This window comes from Theropithecus gelada, chromosome 12 (genome assembly GCF_003255815.1).
Source record: "Theropithecus gelada isolate Dixy chromosome 12, Tgel_1.0, whole genome shotgun sequence".
In the NCBI taxonomy this organism is placed as follows: domain Eukaryota; kingdom Metazoa; phylum Chordata; class Mammalia; order Primates; family Cercopithecidae; genus Theropithecus; species Theropithecus gelada.
In genome coordinates, this window is record NC_037680.1 from 85,093,797 (window position 1) to 85,113,740 (window position 19,944).

Genomic DNA, 19,944 nt, shown 5'->3' on the forward strand with positions numbered 1-19,944 from the left:
GAGTAGGAGAGAGTCTAGATGACTGTAGTGATAGATGCATTATTACTATTTTTTTTTAAAGATGGGTTCTTGATGTGACATTGAAGGCTGGAAAAATGTAGAGAAGTGTAGTGAACAGAATGGTCTGTGGTATTTAGACAAGGAATTGGTGGTAACTGGGCACCAGTGTTGGTTAACCAAAATAAGTCATTCCAAAACAACCCCATTTCCATTTTTTATGGTGATACAAGATTGATAAATCAGAAGACTATGAGAGATACTATCTTTGTTGATGTTAGTAAGACATTTAATGATCTCTCAATAGCTTTGTAGACAAAGAGGACGATTTCGTACTTGAAATATGTTAAAAGAGGCAAAGGCAATGGTCATATTTATTTGTTTAAAGCACAGGCTTTGGAGTCTGTATGAGCTTTAATTTTTAAATTGTAAATTGACAAATTTTAATTGTATGTATTTATGGGATATAAAAATATGTTACAATATATGTATAAAATATGGAATGATTAAGGAACAAGTAAGGATTTGAAATGATGGATATGTTTATTAAACCAAGCTAATGAACATATTCATCATTTTAAATCCTTTTTGTTGGGCCAGGGTGCAGTGACTCATGCCTGTAATCCCAGCACTTAGAGTGGCTGAGGCAGGCGGATTGCTTGAGTCTATAACATAACCTAGGAGCATCCCCTTCCTGTTGACATCAAATTATTAATTATCCTTTCAATATTTTGCACAACAAACTACCAGTTTGGGCAATGTGGCAAAACCCCATCTCTACAAAAAATACAAAAAAATTAGGTGGGTGTGGTGGTATGCACCTGTGGTCCCAGCTATTTGGGAGGCTGAGGAGGGAGGATTGCTTGAGCTCAGCAGGTTGAGGCTGCAGTGAGCCATGATTTTGCCACTGCAGTCCAGCTTGGATGACAGAGTGAGACTTTTATCTTAAAAACAAAAAAAAATCCTTATTATTCTTAGTGGTGAGAACCTTTGAAATTTACTCTTAGCAATTCTGAAATATACAATATACTGTTATTAACTATAGTCGTCATGCTGTACAATATTTCTCAAAAACTTATTCTTCCTGTCTGAATGAAACTTTTTACTCTTTGACCAGCATCTCCCCATTCCCTTCACTTCCTCAACCTCTGGTAACCACCATTCTACTTAGTGTGAGCTTTTAATATGAAAAACACAAAGAGTGTAGTGTGTTTGGTGAATGTAAGAGTTTATGATACCACTACTAGTGGTGTTTTTTTTTTGTTTTTTTTTGTTTTTTGTTTTTTTTGTTTGTTTGAGACAAAGTTTTGCTCTTGTTGCCCAGGCTGGAGTGCAATGGCCTGGTCTTGGCTCACTGAAAACTCCGCCTTCCGGGTTCAAGCGATTCTCCTGTCTCAGCCTCCCAAGTAGCTGGGATTACAGGCACCAGCCACCACGCCCGGCTAATTTTTGTATTTTTAGTAGAGACAGGGTTTCACCATGTTGGTCAGGCTGATCTCGAACTCCTGACCTCAGGCAGTCCGCCAGCCTCGGCCTCCTAAAGTGCTGGGATTATAGGCGTGAGCCACTGCACCTGGCCCACTACTGGTGTTAACACGTGGATTTGTAGCTTGTTGTACAAAATATTGAAAGGATAATTAATAATTTGATGTCAACAGGAAGCGGTTGCTCCTGGGTTATGTTATAGGGATTTGACTCTCTGTATTTAGTGTTGTTCACCACTTTTTTTTTGGTCAGCACTTTTAATGTTTTTTAGATCCACAAATAATTAAAATCTGGAAAGAATGGCTAGTGTGTTGGATAGCAGAACTGACATTTAAAAATCTTGATTTTCTCAAGCAATAGATTGCGACTAACAAGATGATAGTTAACACAGTTAAACATAATATAATAAGGCTTAACACATTTACTATTAGTACTTTGGAGAAAGTCACTCTTAATAATTTGTGTGATAAAGATCTAAGTTTTAGTTATTTGCAAATTTAAGAGTGTGATGTATCAACCCCTCCACACCCCCCAGTGCAATAATAGATTTCGTTAGTGGCCGTATAATGTCTAGAATGAGGATCCAATTTAATGTTTTGTGTTCAGTTCTGATTTATGAATAGAGCGAGGTTGCCAGGATCCTAAGACATCTGAAAACCGTGATAAGGGAATCTGGACTATTTGAAATGGAGAAAAGAAGACTTAGTGTTGCCTTTAGGTATCTGAAGAGTACCTGAAGGAAATTATATTTATTTTGCATATGGCTGAAGGAAGAAATAGATTCAGTAGTCAGGAGTAGTGAACTTTTGCCACTGTGCATGGGAAGTGTCCAGGTTGTGTCTGAATGTTCACTTGTCATAGTTATTGAGGACGGATGCCCACATTGGGTGATGGGTTACATAGACTTGGGGACTTCTAAATTTTCTTTTAATTCTAAATCTGTGAAATGAAAAACCTAGATCTAGAATTAAAAAGAAATTATGATCTTTTAACCTACTCAGTGAGAATATTATAGAGAAGGTTCCAGCATTAGGAAGAACATAATTATTAAATTGACGTCTTAGGTCATTTGCAACCTTATAATTTGAAGACTTCATAAATCTCTTAATAAATATAGCTGGCTTTCACAGTTCTCTCTTAGTTTTTAACATACTAACAAGAGTTATTCTTACATTTTTTTTTCTTGTGAAGTTGTAATAGTTTGCTCAGTGTTACAGTCAAGATGAACACTGATTACAAGAAAATAAAGATTTCCAGGGAGACTGGTAGTTATGTGAAAGAATAATAGAATTCTTCTGCCTCTGGTTTTCATTCCCTTTGTATAAAAACAAATGGGAATTTTTTAAATCTTTACATTGAAATTAAAGGTAGTACTTATTAAATATTTTCTTATGGATTGTCCTATATTGTTTAAGGCTGAGGAAAATTGGATTTATAAAATTGGTTGAAATATCTGTACTTTAAAAAATACTACTTACGCTTTCTATCTTAAGTGAGAAAACCCTATTTTCAAACTTAATTTTTCATTATTGGTCTTAGGGAATTGTACAATTAAAATATATTTTACTATGTGTTGCAAGCAGGATTCTGAACTATTCTTGGAAAGTTAGCAAGTAGAACCTAGAGAAGAAGGTGAAAACCATGACTTCTGTAAACCTCTAGATGCAGTTTTCTGTGTACAGGAAAACATGGGATAGAGGAGCAAGTTAAACACACCATGAGAAAACGATTGTATTCAGAATGTGGGACATCCCACAGAACAATAACCCGGGTTCTTTTACAGTTCATTTTATGAAAAGGAAAAAAGGAGATCTGTTCTAGATTAAAAGAGAATGAAGAGATACAGGAACCAAATGCCATGTGTGAACTTGATTGCATCGAGGCTTGAGAAAAAAACTGTTGATTAGAAAACATTTTGGGGAGAGTTGGATAAACTTGAGTATGGTTTAATTCTGTGCTATTAAGACATTGTTAACTTTCTCAAATATGTAAATAATACTGTGCTATAGAGAAGAATACCCTTATTTTTATGAGAGTTGTGCTGATGTCCTAGTGGTAAAGTGTCATATATGTAACTTTGAGTGATTGGAGGGAAGAAACATACACATATATGGCAAATCCTTAACAATTGTTGAACTCAGGTGGATGGTATACAGCATTTTCTGTAGGCTTAATTTTTTTCATAACTAAATGGGGAAAATCCACCATTTCTGGAGTCTCATAGATACAATTAAGCTTTAGTGTGAGAAGGCTGGTAAAGAACAGTACATTAATTGAACCGAGAGAATTTGGTGTTACTCATTTCTGTAAGGGAAGAGTAGAAATAAAGTATAACATCTGTCTTGTCCACATACTCGATTTTATTGTATTTGGCATAGTGCACTTGAACTTTCTAAATAAAATATTTTCTTTGTTTCCTGGTTGGAAGGATGAGCATATTGGCTTATAAACATAGTAACTTTTAAAGCCCAGTTGTTTATAAATGAACTTGGAGAAAATTTTGTGGAGAACCTTTACCTTAAAGGAGTTAACATGCATCGTGTTTTAATTTGCATAGTGGAAAGAACCCCATTTGAACTATGCTTGGTCACAGACCTAGAGAAAGTTCATGGGGAAGTAAAGAGTAAGTTTCACTAGTAAGAAAACTTTTTTATTTATTAAAAGCCTTCAGAATGTGTTCAGTTAATGTCTAGCAAAAATTCGGCAGTGTTTGGTATAATTTTTGAAAAACAAAAATGCTTATTCGGAACTAGTACAAATACTGATGAGTTTTATCTTTTTTCCTGCCAATGTCACTTCTGTATTAATTTGTTTTATAGCTTATATTCTGAAATTTTAAAAAAGTTTGTATTGTTTTATCAGGTGGGTTCTCTGTGAACTACTTTGTGCATAGGCAAAGTGATTATTTGTTAAATCATCAAGTTACATGTGAAAAGAACTGTAATGCTTTAGGATGGTCGTACAAGTATCTGAAGATCTTAATGTTCATAAACCGGTTGGTTTTGGTAAGAGAAAAATGTTTCTCTATCTGACATTTGAATTAAGGAGAATTGTTTCACGGCTCTATTGCATTATTAATGCAAGTCTGCTTAAGTTTAGTATGAAGTGCATAGAACAAGTATCAAGAGGCATTTTGACCCAAAACTTTCTTGAATTTGCTGGGCAGTGATGGGTTTAGTATGAGTAATATTTTGTGTGTGGGTATATATAATTATGCTGACATATTTATAGTCATATGTCTCTCCTTTCCTTCCTCCTCTCTGTTGTCTCCCTGGTATGCAGAGTATTTGATTTCTGACACTGGAGGACAACAGCTCTCAATAAGTGACGCTTTCATCAAAGGTAAGTTTATAAAAAGCTGTATGTGGAATGGTGTCTCTTTTGTTCATGAGGGTATACTTAGGGCTTAGCACATTGATTGGCATAGAGAAGGTGCTGAAAATATATTTGATTATGGTAGTATAGGAACACAATTTTTAATGTGTATAATGATTTTGAGAGTGTTGAGAACCAAGAATGTAAACTTGGACTTGGTTTGCAAGAAGGAGGTCTCTGATGTGAAAAGTAATTGTTTAAAAACTTTTAAGTAGAATTTGAACTTAATTCTTTTAAAGACATAGTTTACACTTAACTATATTGTGAATATAATATTAAGTATTGATATACATCTCATCAAGGATTGCCAAATTTGTCAAAAAGCCCACAGGCAGATCTCCAGTTAAGGATGCTGCTTGTCTTGTGGAGTGAGGAAGAGAAGTAGGCAGGAGAGGATAAAGAACTAACTCTGCTGATAAATTTCTTTTGGACACAAAAGGAGAATAGAAAAGTATTAGCCTTCTCCTATTCCTTCCCCACTTAGCTTAGCTTCCTAGAGTAAAGACATTCTTAATTGGTCCATAGTATTCCACTGGTTAGGCCTCAGATAATAGGAGAAAATTTCCCTTCCTTCTTGGCTCCCAGCGTTTCAAATCAAAGAGAGAAGGCAAGCTGGTACAAGGAGGCCACTGTAGCTTATCTGATAGCTTGACAGTGCTTCTAAATTCACCTCCAAGCATCTGGTTCAGCTAGAAGTTTACAGAGTGGCCCTTTATGTAATTGAAATGCGCAGTTCTTGTATTTCACATGTCATGGACATATACTTTACTGTGTAATCTGCTGGGCTGTTGGAAGTTTTTTGTTTGTTTTGCTTTTAAGAGAGGACAGGTTAGAGAATTTTTGTAAGCATTTCCTACTTCTTTTCTTTCCACTTATTTGGTCAGATTATTCAACAGTTATTTAGTGAACATATTTTTTTTGTTAAGCATTTATTATTAATTTTTTGTCTTGATCTGTTTTCACTCATCTTTAAAAAATTTAAAGATTTTACACAAATTCTACATAAATGCTATTTATTATGTTTTAATATTTATGTTTTTGAGTCTGTCTTGCTAAAATTTTGTTAAAAAACCTCTGTGCCAATATTGAAAGAGAAACACTATTGAAGATTGTCTGAATAGACTTTCTGCACTGTCATCTGTTGTTTTGGGATTATCTGAGCTGAGCTTCTTTCTTGAAAATTCATCACCCACGCTATCATGTGTTCTGCCAGCATTTAGATTTCTGTTGAATGCACTTTTCAGTTTGTGATTTTTTTTTTTCTATTTTTGAGATGGAGTCTCGCTCTGTCACTCAGGCTGGAGTGCAGTGGCGTGACCTTGGCTCACTGCAATCTCTTCCTCCCAGGTTCAGGTGATTCTCCTGCCTCAGCCTCCCTTGTAGCTGGGATTACAGGCATGTACCACCACGCCCAGCTAATTTTTGTGCTTTTAGTAGAGATGGGGTTTCTCCATGTTGGCCAGACTGGTCTCAAACTCCTGACTTCAGGTGATCTCCCCACCTCGGCCTCCCAAAGTGTTGGAATTACAGGCGTGAGCCACCATGCCCTGCCCAGTTTGTGATTTTAAGGGGATATTAACACCCTCCTTTTTAAAAATTAAAAAGAGAAGCAAAAGTTTCATTTTATTTGCTTTTCAGAAGCTGTGCTTATAATTATTGGCTTGAGAGTCTTAGTTACGTACATTTGATTTTCACAGTTCTGTTTCTGATTTTGGCGGTTGCCAATTATTGCTCTTCTTAATTCTTGCATTTCTGTATTTTTAGCGTATTTTACGTATTTGTGTGTATTTTCTTATGCATTTTATTTATATGTTTATTACATGTTCTTGCCTTTTTACGCCAATAATTTATGTTGGCTAACTTAAAACATTTATAAAGAGAAAGGGCAATTTCTAAATACATGAGTAGGTGGTATAAAACAGGACAATGAAGTAATAACTTCTTATTTTATATTGTACTTAGAATCCTTATTTAATCGTCGAGTAGAGGAAAAATCCAAAGAGCTGCCTTTCACACCTTTGGGCTGGCATCATAACAACCTGGAGCTCCTGAGGGAGGAGAATGGGGAGAAACAAGCCATGGAGAGGTTGCTGTAAGGCAATGAAATTTTAAATTTTAATTTTTCACTTTTATCATCTTCAGTGACTTGATAAGCGTATGCATCATTCCTCTTAAAAAGGGAGGTATTTTTCTTTTTCCTTAGAAAGTAAAAAATACTAAGATTACTTAGGAAATAAAGCCTATTTTGACTTGTGATTACATTTCTTATAAAACCAAGAGCCCCGACTGGGTGCGGCAGCTCATGCCTGTAATCCCAGCACTTTGGGAGGCCGAGGCAGGAGGATCACAAGGTCAGAAGGTTGAGACCAGCCTGGCCAACATGGTAAAACCCAGTCTCTACTAATAATACAAAAATTAGCCAGGCGTGGTGGTGTGAGTCTGTAATCATAACTACTTGGGAGACTGAGATAGGAGGATTGCTTGAACTCAAGAGGTGGAGGTTGCAGTGAGCTGAGATCACGCCACTGTACTCCAGCCTAGGCAACAGAGCAAGACTTTGTCTCAGAGAAAAAAACAGAAAAACCAAGAGCCCCAAACTCTGCTTGTCTGTCCCCATTTTACGTGTTAAAATTTCATTTCAGTCAGTTGCAGGGAACTTCTTAGTGGAAGATATTCAGATTTCATTTATATGCAAAATCCTTAAGGTACAGATATAATGAAAGAATGATATTGACCTAGAAAATCTTATCTGTGAACCGTAATTGAAATGTTTATTTCTTTGTAGACTGTTTTATCATCAGAATTATTGTCTCTGGCAGTATTAACTATGCAAACTTCTTTCTTATAATATTTTTATAGTTCAGCTAATCATAACCACATGATGGCACTACTCCAGCAGTTGCTCCATAGTGACTCACTGTCATCATCTTGGAGGGACATCATCGTGTCATTGGTCTGCCAGGTTGTTCAGACAGTCCGACCTGATGTCAAGAACCAGGATGATGACATGGATATCCGTCAGTTTGTCCACATCAAAAAAGTGAGCTCTGCTAATGTTTTACTAATGCTAGGAAGTGATGAGGCAGGACTGATTATAATTTTTCTCTTAATGGTAATCTAAAAGGAGTCATTACCCTGAGGGTTGCTAGTTGAGGAGTAGGAGGTTTTGCTGTCTGCTTTGTTTGTTAGCAGTGCACTTAGGAGTCATGGAAGCCACGCATAGGAAGTGAGAGGTGAATGGAAAGGATGAGTTATATCAGAGATGGGTTGGGAACTCAAACCGATACAGGTTCTTCCTTACTTACTTCCTCTTCTTGACACGTCAGCTATGAGAAACCCTATTCTCACAGATTATGATCACTGTTCTGAGGAAAAGCAGTGGGTAATTTGCTTTATTTAGATCAAGCTTGTCCAACTGGTGGCCTGTGGGCTGCATGCTGCCCAAGAGTGCTTTGAATCCAGCCCAACACCAATTCGTAAACTTTCTTAAAATATTACGACATTTTTTGTGATTTTTTTTAAAGCTCATCCACTGTTGTTAGTGTATTTTATGTGTGGCCCAATACAATTCATTTTCCAGTGAGGCCCAGGGAAGTCAAAAGACTGGACACCTCTGATTTAGATAGTAATGGAGTCCTGTGTGTGCTTTTTCCCTGTGATATTTAATTTAAACAGTAGTGTTAACTGCCACATGGCACTAGTTTATTCAGTCAGTGAGTACTTTAGAGTCCTAGTATAGTACATTAGAGAATAGGGGATGGGAAAACAGAGTCATACAGAGATGCCATTGATCATTGGTTGAAAGGAACAATTATTTCCTGAAATTTTTTGTTCTTATTTGATTACACAATAGTTAAAAAGAAATGGAAAGAAATAATAGCGTACATCTGACTAGATTCTAAGCATGTTATTATTGAATTTTATTGTTTTCTTAATTGTTCCATTAGATCCCAGGTGGAAAGAAGTTTGATTCTGTGGTTGTCAATGGCTTTGTTTGTACCAAGAACATTGCACATAAAAAGGTAATGTGATTCAGTTCAGCAGTGAAGTTCAGCAAACCATGGCTGTGTGCTTAGGTAACAAGTTGGGGCACCTTAGTCATGGAAGAAATGGACAATGGACAATGAAAGGCAGCTGTGTCTGCCATGGGGTGAAATTTGGTAGGTTCAGGGAAGATTTCCCAGAGCTAAGGATGAATGGATTGGAATTTGAATAATGGGAATTCACCAGACAGAAGGAGGAAGTGGGGAGGATCAGGCTTCTAGATCAGCAGAATGATAAGATACTAGCATTATTTATCTCCTGATCCCATTACATCTTAGGGAGACAGGGTTTCTTTAGTAGGCTGGAGTCCTTCCAGAGGCTTAGCATTCTAAAGCTGATAGCTCTTCTAGTGCTAGGCTACAGAGCTGTCAGTTTTCTTCTGTTATCCTTCTCATCTTATGTCTTTGTAGCACTAGCACAAAGGAGTGGAGTGAGATAACCTGGGGTGTTACGGAGACTCTGAGCTCCTAAGGTGTAATATGGGCAATATAAATGAAGCTGGAGGAAACAGGCAAGGGCTTTGTATCTCATTAAAGGTCTTGAACTTTATTCTGAAGTCTTTTGATTCTCAAAGTGTAGTGTACATACATTGAGATCACATGTGGACCTTTTAAAAATGTCTGTTCCCAGCCTAACCCCTAGAAATTCTCATTCAGTAGGTTAAGGGCAATGGGAATGTATGGATGTTAGGGAAATGGTGGTACTGTATTTAAAGTAGGCACTAGGCCGAGCGTGTAATCCTGGCACTTTGGCAGGCTGGGGCAGGCGGATCACAAGGTCAGGAGTTTGAGACCAGCCTGGCCAATAGGGTGAAACCCTATCTCTACTAAAAATACAAAAAAATTAGCCAGGCATAGTGGCGTGTGCCTGTAGTCTCAGCTACTTGGGAGGCTGAGGCAAAAGAATCGCTTGAACGCGGGAGGTGAAGGTTGAGATCACGCCACTGCACTCCAGCCTGGGTGACAGAGCGAGACTCTGTCTCCAAAAAAACAAAAAAAAAGATTCGTGACAATTGTTAGTGACCATAGATAAATAAAAATATGCTTGGCTTCAATTGTTTACTTATCGCATATTTTATTGCAGTAATTCCACATTAGTCAGTATTTCTACACAGAATCTTACTAAAACCACACATTACCCTTTAAAGGAGAACTTTAAACCAAATTAAATGATATTTGTTGAATTAAGAGGTAAATATGTTATGCCTTCTCAGAAAGTGAAGAAAATTTGTATGTAGGTGTGGTGGAAACATATGCATGAATGACTGTCTTGTCCCACTGATTAGAGATAGTCTTTGATTTGTAGTTGCTACGAAGTGTCCTGAATTGAGTTTCGCAGCTAGTGAGTCACTGTTTTTGGAACTGTTTGCTGTTTGGGGTCCATAAACTTGGTCAGCCTGAAACCTCAATTGCTCTTCTGCCTGTGGCTGTAAGGTTAGGGTATATTGTTAGAGTTTCTGCTTGAGATGCTTTCACATTTTCTTTTTGAACTTCATGTTACCTATTTTAGCTTGCCGCCTTAATGATTGGAAATGTTTTCTGTTAGAAATATGTTCAGGAGGCATTTTAATTCTTTTCTCCCTCTTCTCCTCTTGAATTTTAGAAAGACTGAAATATGCTTTTAAAGTTGCTTATTTCTTGGAGTTTGTGAAGTAACCCGTTATTAAATACTGCTCCCTCCGTGCACGCTCAGGGCATGATGTCTCTTCTTACAACATCAGAAATGAAAAAAAAAAAGTTAAGAAAATAGAAGATCAAAGTAGTATTAAGAAAGCAAAGCCAATTTTTGAAGAATTTTGCATTGTTCTGAACATATTATTTGCTTTGAAAAAATTTAATACCGTAAAAGAACTAAATGAGAGTATATTAATACTAATATGAGATACGTTAAGTTAGTAGGAATTATGAACAATATAGATTTAAAGTTATAATTAAAGGAGGGCTGTAAAATGCAAACCTTTAAAAACTTTAACAAACTGTTCTTTTTTTGGTAGATGAATTCTTGTATTAAAAACCCCAAAATTCTTCTGTTGAAGTGTTCCATTGAGTATCTCTACAGAGAAGAAACTAAGTTTACTTGCATTGATCCTATTGTGCTTCAGGTAAGAATTTACTACTGAAAATAATAATTTGGAGGGATGTTTGTGTATCATGATGCTTATAAATTCTTAATGATTTTGACTTAATTCTAACGGATTAAATTGGATAGGCAAACTTGATAGCTTACCAAAACCTCTGTCACTCATTATTTTTAAAGTTTCAAAGTGTTAAAAGTAACATGTAACTGTTCAAGAATATAAGGAAGAAAAGGTGAAAATCCAAATACTGGTTTCCCTTTCCCACTTAATCCAAATACTAGTTTGGATTAAGTATTTAATTCTCATAGTAAATCAGACCGTGAGAATTTCTTGAACTTACCAGATTTCTAATGGAATCTCTGGTTTGTAATACAGTTTATGCTACTAAAACACATTTCTAGAACACCAGTTAGCTTATATGTAGTTGGCAAACAGAATAATGTCAGATGGAAGTTGTGTTGGTTTCTAAGTGGTTTTTCCTAAGCAAGGAGGCCCCGAATAGCTGCAGTAGGTTATAACCCTCAGCCGGAAAGGAAAACAGTCTCAGCTCAGCTGCTACACAGGCAGAAACCCTTCCAGCTCTATTTTAAGAAAGTAAAAGTGAGCTTTTGCTTGCAGGGCTGTTTCCCCAGGGAGGTACACCCACATCTCTGGTTCTTGGTAGCTTTACTGCTCAGAGCTCCATTTCCAGTTGTAGCATTGCAATAGTTTTTGTGCATTTAATTTCACTTGAGGCAGCCTCATGCCATACGAAGTTCTCTGCCTGGGCTCTCCGTGATTCCTCTTAAGGTACCAGTTATTATTTTTGTTAGTGCTGAAGATATAAAATTGCATAGGTTTTAAGTTTTCTGCCCCAGCTCCTTTTCTGCCATAAATGCTATTAATTTTGTTTTGTGGTTATTCAAAATGGAAGCTTTTTAGGAATGTGTGTATTATATTACAGTGGAAACACTTATATTGGGTTCCAGAAACATTTAGGAAAAGTATTACTTGAAAATTCCTAGGAAAATACATTTTTTCAAGAGTGATAGGAGCAATCACTTTTGTCCTGATTTCGTAGATAACAATAAGAGAAACTGAGTTGTAGTAAAAGGGACAGTGCTTTATAAAACTCTGCTGTATTACTTAAGAACTCTGTGAGCTGGGGCTGTTTTCTCCTTGGAATTCAGCTGTGCCATCAGTAAAAACGATGGATTTTGACTAGACATTTTAGTAGAGAACTCTAAAGGAATAAAGGGAAATACAATAATTATGTTCATGGAACCTAAGATAATTTGATGCTGGAGGTTTTGTTGATTCCACAGAAGATTGTCAGCAGAAGACTTTCACATGATCAGATCAGAATTGCTTTGACTGAGATGCATCCTGGTTGCAGAGATGTTAAAATTCGTAAAATTGTATGTCTTGGAATTGATGAACTAGGTTAATTGTAATCTACAGGTGTTTGTTTACTTAAAGTTACAGCTAAATTTATTCACATTATTATTACTGTATGTTTACAATCAGGTTAATAGACTAAAGATTTTTTGTTAGAGAGGTATGCTGTGGGGGATTGTACTTAGGAAACATGGTTTAACTCACTAACAAAGCATCTTGTTCATCAAAACTTTCAAACATAGTTTTTATTATACCTTTAACTCCTGCCCTACTTAAACTTCTTAGTTTAAATTGATAGAAAATATCAGCTGATTTGAGCTTTTTCTGAATTAATAGAAAGTACCAGCTCATTTGAGTTTTTTTAATCTGATGTGGAATAACGAATCAGAGAAGAAGCTGAAAGATAGATATTCAGAAAAAGGAGGATGAGAAACAAAGGTCAAGGAGATAATTAGCCTGTGACTTTTTACTTTCTTTACAAGGCCAGGTCTACTAGATCTCTTGGTTCACCACTGCTGTGCTTATGGCCTACTTTCTGATACTCTTCCCTTGCTGAGCTTGGACAAGGCCTCCTTTTTGACATGGTATTTCATGAGTAGTCATGATAGTTGATTAGAATTGGAACTGGAAGGAAAGTTATTTGCCATCTTTGTACTACCACAGGCAGAAACTTAAAAAAAACCAAAAAAACAGATTCTGATGGTACTTTATTAGAGCTGAACAAATAAAATTATTTTAAATGCTGTTAAATTGCAAGTTAGTAAGTAGAGTAGGAAATTAACACATTTTAGGAAAAAAATCCATTTTGTTAATAATGGGAGAATTTGGAATAAATAGTATCAGTAAAACAAAGGCAAGAAGCAATATACTTCATAATAGGGCAAGTTTACTGCAGTGAGTAGGCTCATCCATTACGGGTGGTAAGGGACGTGAATACAGTCTTGCTCAGAAGACACTTTGGGCACATGGAGTAGGAGTGGCAAACATGCTCATCTTTAGTTGTCTCCCATCTGGAGCCCAGAAATACTATGAAGCAATTAGTGAATTGTATTGTTTTAACTCTGGTTGTTATTTACAATATTCATTTCTTTCTTATTTTTTCTTTTTTTTGAGATGAAGACTTGCTCTTGTCCTCTAGGCTGGAGTGCAGTGCCGTTATCTTGGCTCACTGAAACCTCTGCCTCCCAGGTTCAAGCTATTTTCCTGCCTCAGCCTCCCAAGTAGCTGGGATTACAGGTGCCTGTCACCACGCCCGGCTAATTTTTGTATTTTTTAGTAGAGACGGGGTTTCATTGTGTTGGCCAGGCTTGTCTTGAACTCCAGACGTCAGGTGATCCGCCTGCCTCGGCCTCCCAAAGTGCTGGGATTATGGGCGTGAGCCACCGTACCCAGCCACAATATTCATTTCTTTTGAAATTAAACCTTTGTGATAAAATTATATTAGCATTATGTTTGAGATCTTTAACTGTGGCTGTTCTAGGTATTATATGATGTGTTGGGAAATTGGAATTAGGAAGTTGCTGAAGTAGCATCTGTTAAAGAGTTATTTATTCAGATATCCAGAAAGAGAGATAACTCATTTTGGTTTCAGAATGTAGAGGAGAGAATTTGTAACCATATTAAAACCACTTAGGGCTGGGCACAGTGGCTGACACTTATCATTACACTTTTGGAGCTGAAGGCAGGACGATTGCTTGAGGCCAGGAGTTCAAGACCAGCCTGGGTAACATAGTGAGACCCTGTCTCTACAAAAAAAATAGAAAATATTAGCCAGGCATTGTGATGTGTGCCTGTAGTCCTAGAAGAGTGAAGCAGGAGGATTGCTTGAGCCCAGGACTTTGAGGTCACAGTAAGCTATGATGGCACCTCTGCGCTCCAGCCTGGGTGACAGAATGAGACCCCATCTCTTAAAACAAACAAACAAACAAACAAACTTAGAAATGGCTTTTATTTTGGGAGTTTTGAGGTTAGGTTTTTTTGTTGTTCTTGCTTTTTTAACCTCTGAACTAGCTAATTGCATTCTTGGCTTTTAAATTAAGAATTGAAAATCTTTCAAGGAAAATTAGTTGGAGAATGGAATTTCTTCTGAAACTCTTGTGAGCATAATCAAGTTTAGAATGACGAATGCGATTCTTACTTTGTTTGAATTAATTTGCTTACAGACTTATTTGTGGATGAAGAAAATTTAGGCTAAGATTGATAATAATAGTGAAGCTATCTTGATATTTTAATATGTCCAGATATTGCGTTTTACCAGGTGTGATATTTCTGATTTATCTTACTTAGGAAAGAGAATTCTTGAAGAATTATGTTCAGCGAATAGTTGATGTTCGACCCACCTTGGTTCTAGTTGAGAAAACAGTGTCTCGGATTGCCCAGGACATGTTATTGGAACATGGTATTACTTTGGTCATTAATGTAAAATCGGTGAGTGTTTTTATTTTTCTATTTTGTTTTTTCTACTTATTTTAAAAAATTGCAGCTTTTGAATTCATATGTATGTATGGTAGGTATACAAGAATCTTAGTCTTTGCTGTTCCATATGTATTGAAAGTGGGTCAGAAGATACGGCACCTATTTCATTAAGATTGAGAATCTCAGACTGGAAGAAAGTGTAATTGATTATGTAATGCTTATTATTGATGTCTACAAGACCAAAAGTGAAATGGACATTAGTTAATCACTAGGTATTCGTTGATCCTTCATTTTCGTTGGAGAATTGCTGAAGCAGAAAATGTTCTCTCCGTTCAAAAGTTTACCCTCTGCAGAATAGGGGCCAATTCTAGGAAGTTGTTTTTTCTCCTCACAGCATCTTGTGGTAATCCATGATGCTTAAATGCATTTTGATAATGTTATTAATATGAGTAAGGTTTCAGTGGGCACATATTGATTACTAAGCAACTAAATATAGAAGAATCCGGAATAAAAAAATTCATCATATATTTATTAAAAAGGAAATTTATTGTGAATGTTATTTTTAAATTTTTCCATCACTTTTCCAGATTAAATTTGCAAAGATTTTTATTCTTCTCTAGTTTTGTAATATAATGTTTTTGTGTATTGTAGCAAGTTTTGGAACGAATCAGTCGAATGACCCAAGGTGATTTAGTGATGTCGATGGACCAGCTGCTTACGAAACCACACCTGGGCACTTGTCACAAATTTTATATGCAGATATTTCAGTTGCCTAATGGTGAGTGATCTTTAGCATAGGTTGACCTGAGGAAAAGAGTTAACTTATCACTACTACAATGTTTACTTACTAGGAAATATCTATTAATAGTAGGCGAGGATAGGCAACTGTGGTCTTATTCATGTAAGAGTTTTTCTTTTACAGATGTTAAGAGAGTGAATTGATTCTATTTGGACTTCCGGATTGCCACCTCCACCATCTTAACTTTTTGTTTGTTTTTATTTGTAGAGCAAACCAAGACGCTGATGTTTTTTGAAGGTTGTCCACAGCACCTAGGCTGTACAATCAAGCTGAGAGGAGGCTCTGATTATGAGCTGGCTCGAGTTAAGGAGATCCTAATATTTATGATCTGTGTTGCTTATCATTCTCAACTAGAAATCTCCTTTCTCATGGATGAATTTGCTATGCCTCCCACATTAATGCAAAACCCTTCATTCCATTCCCTGATTGAGGGACGAGGGCATGAGGGGACTGTCCAAGAGCAGTACGGTGGAGGTTCCCTCCCCTGGGATCCTGACATCCCTCCTGAGTCTCTGGCCTGTGATGATAGCAGTTTGCTGGAATCGAGGATTGTGTTTGAGAAGGGTGAGCAGGAAAATAAAAATGTTCCACAGGCTGTTGCCTCTGTGAAGCATCAGGAACATAGCACAACAACTTGCCCGGTGGGTCTCGCTTGTGCTTTCTTTCCACCTGTACCGGAATCATTGTTGCCACTCCCTGTGGATGACCAACAAGATGCTTTAGGCAGTGAGCAGCCAGAGAGTTTGCAGCAAACAGTTGTGCTGCAGGATCCCAAAAGCCAGATAAGAGCCTTTAGAGACCCTCTACAGGATGACACTGGATTATATGTTACTGAGGAAGTCGCCTCCTCTGAAGATAAACGAAAGACTTATTCTTTGGCCTTTAAGCAGGAATTGAAAGATGTGATCCTCTGTATCTCCCCAGTAATCACATTCCGAGAACCCTTTCTTTTAACTGAAAAGGGGATGAGATGCTCTACCCGAGATTATTTTGCAGAGCAGGTTTACTGGTCTCCTCTCCTCAATAAAGAATTCAAAGAAATGGAGAACAGGAGGAAGAAACAGCTGCTCAGGGATCTCTCTGGACTTCAGGGCATGAACGGAAGTATTCAGGCCAAGTGTATTCAAGTCTTACCCTCACATGAGCTTGTGAGCACTAGAATTGCTGAGCATCTGGGCGATAGCCAGAGCTTGGGTAGAATGCTGGCCGATTATCGAGCCAGAGGAGGAAGAATTCAGCCCAAAAATTCAGACCCTTTTGCTCATTCAAAGGATGCATCAAGTACTTCAAGTGGCAAATCAGGAAGCAAAAATGAGGGTGATGAAGAGAGAGGGCTTATTCCGAATGATGCTGTGTGGTCAACAAAGGTGAGCCAGACCACTTTTTGATGCTCCTGTACATTAGGATGTGTTGAATGACTCCTCTAAGGCAGGCTAAAAAATCAGTTTGGCAGACTGCATGCAGATTTGTGAAATACTTTCTCCTGTGCTATTTTTGTTTTTGTCTTGAGTTTGCTGGCTTATGTGTTACTTTAATACGTATGAAGCAGAATTGTAATGAAACTGGGTTTCAGGGTTTTAAGATGAGCTTATAGTAAGCTAGGCAGATCCTTGAAGTAAAGGGAAATGGGGAGCTGCTTAAAATTTCTGACAACATGACTTGGATGTGGTATGATAATCCTGGATCCTAGTGTCAGGGAGTGAGAGATGGAAGCTTATTGTAGGAAATAGATGTGTTTTTTTAAAAAAAGTTAGCAGGAAATAGATTTGTTTTCTAAAAAAAGTTAGCTCTATTTTTTTTCTTTAACATAAAACATTTTACCTTGTTATTTAACTACGACAGTGACCTTTTTCTTTCTAGGCATAAATTGACAGCAAATTAAGGAAGGTTTATAGATCTATTATTGATAATAATGCAGTAAAACTAATTAACAAATCCATTACTAGATGAGGAAATGCAATTGTTTAATAAAGCGAAAAGATGTCCAATTTCACCAGTAGTCAAGGAAGTGCTAAATAATATATGTTCAATTTCCCTAGTAGTCAAGGAAGTGCTAAATAATAGTAGTGCTAAATAATTTTTTATTTGTGAGACTGGCAAAAAGGAAAGTGATAAAAGACCCATGGTTAATGATGGCATGGAAAAACACCTTTCATAAATTTCATGTAAGCTTATACAAATGTATGTGTATGTACATTTGTATAAATTTATACAAATTTATAGAAAGTGATAGGAAAGTCTCTTACTAATTTACACATACATGTATATGCCTTTGACCCAGGACTCCAACTTTTTATAATCTATCCTGCAGAAATAATTAAGTGTGCTTATATAAGGGTGCTTTCATTTTGTAAGAATATATGTACAAAGATGTTTATTGAAACAGTTTAATGATGAGCAAGATCTCAAGTCATTTAATGACTTGGATAAAGCCCATGATATATTTGAAGTGTTAAAAAGCAAGTTATATTTTAATATGTTTTGCATTATTCCATATTTATAAAAACAAAACCCCCTGTGTGTACGTAGGTAGGAAGTGATGTGTGTATGTGGGACAGGTGTGTAAACTAGCAAAAAGAATAGATATTTTAAAACCACAGAGTCAAACTGCTCAGCTTCAGTGGTAGAGGAGAATCATAGGAGGAGAGGTTTTGTGTATTTTATGAACTTCTTCAAATGCTTCTATACTATTTCAGTTTTAACAGAGAGCTGGTTTTCCCTTTGTAATGATCAAAAACAGGCATAAGCATAGATAAATATACACCTTAGAATTTAGATTTCTGGGTGTCTCAGATTGATGTTATTATATCCCATCAGTTCAGATTGTTAAATATGGATATATTTAATTTTTCTTCTAAAATAATGTAGTGCAGTTTTGTAAATTAAAGAGTAAGTTAAGAAAACAAGCTATCTAGACATCGTTTTGTGTTTTTAAGTTTAACTTAAACTTTTTGAGTTGTCTTTTCTCAAAAACCAACTGCCCTTCTTCCTTTTATTTAGTTTCCTGTAGTTGTAAGTCTTGACCAGAGCCCCTACAGTGATAATTGGAGGCTTTACAAATAGAGTGGAGTGTATTTGGTGCAGTGGAGTTGAATGTGGTTGCAGTCGCTTGCTCATCCATTCATTACTTCTTTTAAATTTAGGTGGACTGTCTGAATCCCATTAACCACCAGAGACTGTGTGTGCTCTTCAGCAGCTCTTCTGCCCAGTCCAGCAATGCTCCCAGTGCCTGTGTCAGTCCTTGGTAGGATTTTTTTCACCCTACACTATTCCACTTAAAAACAGAATTCCAGCAATTAAAAAAAAAAACAAAAACAAAACAGTCCTTAGGACCTGTATTTAAGTACGTGGTCATATATGAATTGATAGAACTTTTAAACTTGTGAAGTAAATGTGAAAATACATGTTTATTCATGAGTAGAAGTAAATGAGAGTACATTAAGAGTGAAAAAATGTGAGGGATGGAAGAGAAATTTGTATTGGTTGACTTTCCCTTATCTGAAATGCTTGGGACCAGAAGTGTTTTGGATTTAATATTTTTTCATATTTGGAAATATTTCCATATACTTAATGAGATATCTTGGGGATGGGACCCAAGTCTAAACATGAAATTCATTTATATTTCATATACACCTTGTACACGTAGCCTGAAGTTAATTTTATATAAGATTTGTAATAATTTTATGTATAAAACAAAAGTTTGTATACATTGAACTATCAGAAAACAAAGGTTTCAGTTGTGGAATTTCCCACTTGCAGTGTCATGTCAGGGCTCAAAAAGTTTCAGATTTGGGAGCATTTTGGATTTTGGATTTTCAGATTAGGGATGCCCAACCTGTACTTAAAAAGGCGAGAAAGTTGACACACAAAAGCTTGTTTAGAAGCATTTTGATGATAGTATGTGCAATTTAGGCAGGTTTCCTTCAGGCATAATTTTTATAAAAGCAGTCAACCTTTTGCATTATTAGTGGGTTTTAGTCCAAAACTTAATTTTAAGTAGATTGATAAAAACTGAAGTATATTTTGTGTTTTAAATTATTTGTTTCAGATTACTGTCATGAAAACCTCACACAGATGTACATAGCCTTACATTACATAGTTCACCTTTAGTTTTAAAAGTACTATGGAACATAACTGCTTTTTTGGGGGCACTGTTTCCATGCCAAAACATATTCTGTGTTTTAATTTTGGATACCTGAAACACATATTTCCAACAGTGAGCTCATGTTTTCTTCCAGTAGTATAGCTTCAGCAGGCAGACTTGGGGCTGGCAGAGCCCATAGGAATTTTCTCTGGGAGTTTATAGGTCAAGGCTTGAATAAGATGTGGATTTCAGCAGTTATATAGCCAGACCGTCTTGTGAGCATTTATAGGT

The 19,944-nt window shown here is 36.5% G+C and overlaps 1 protein-coding gene across 1 annotated transcript in view; it reads left to right on the forward strand.

The window, feature by feature from the left end:
• The window catches only part of PIKFYVE (phosphoinositide kinase, FYVE-type zinc finger containing), a 93,077-nt gene that overhangs the window by 42,511 nt on the left and 30,622 nt on the right, over positions 1-19,944 (forward strand). Inside the window, exons 13-21 of the mRNA XM_025404915.1 lie at positions 4,765-4,824; positions 6,820-6,949; positions 7,717-7,897; positions 8,805-8,879; positions 10,895-11,002; positions 14,642-14,782; positions 15,422-15,548; positions 15,777-16,936; positions 18,713-18,813. Coding sequence (XP_025260700.1) covers positions 4,765-4,824; positions 6,820-6,949; positions 7,717-7,897; positions 8,805-8,879; positions 10,895-11,002; positions 14,642-14,782; positions 15,422-15,548; positions 15,777-16,936; positions 18,713-18,813 — 2,083 coding nt within the window. The remainder of the gene's footprint in view (positions 1-4,764; positions 4,825-6,819; positions 6,950-7,716; positions 7,898-8,804; positions 8,880-10,894; positions 11,003-14,641; positions 14,783-15,421; positions 15,549-15,776; positions 16,937-18,712; positions 18,814-19,944) is intronic.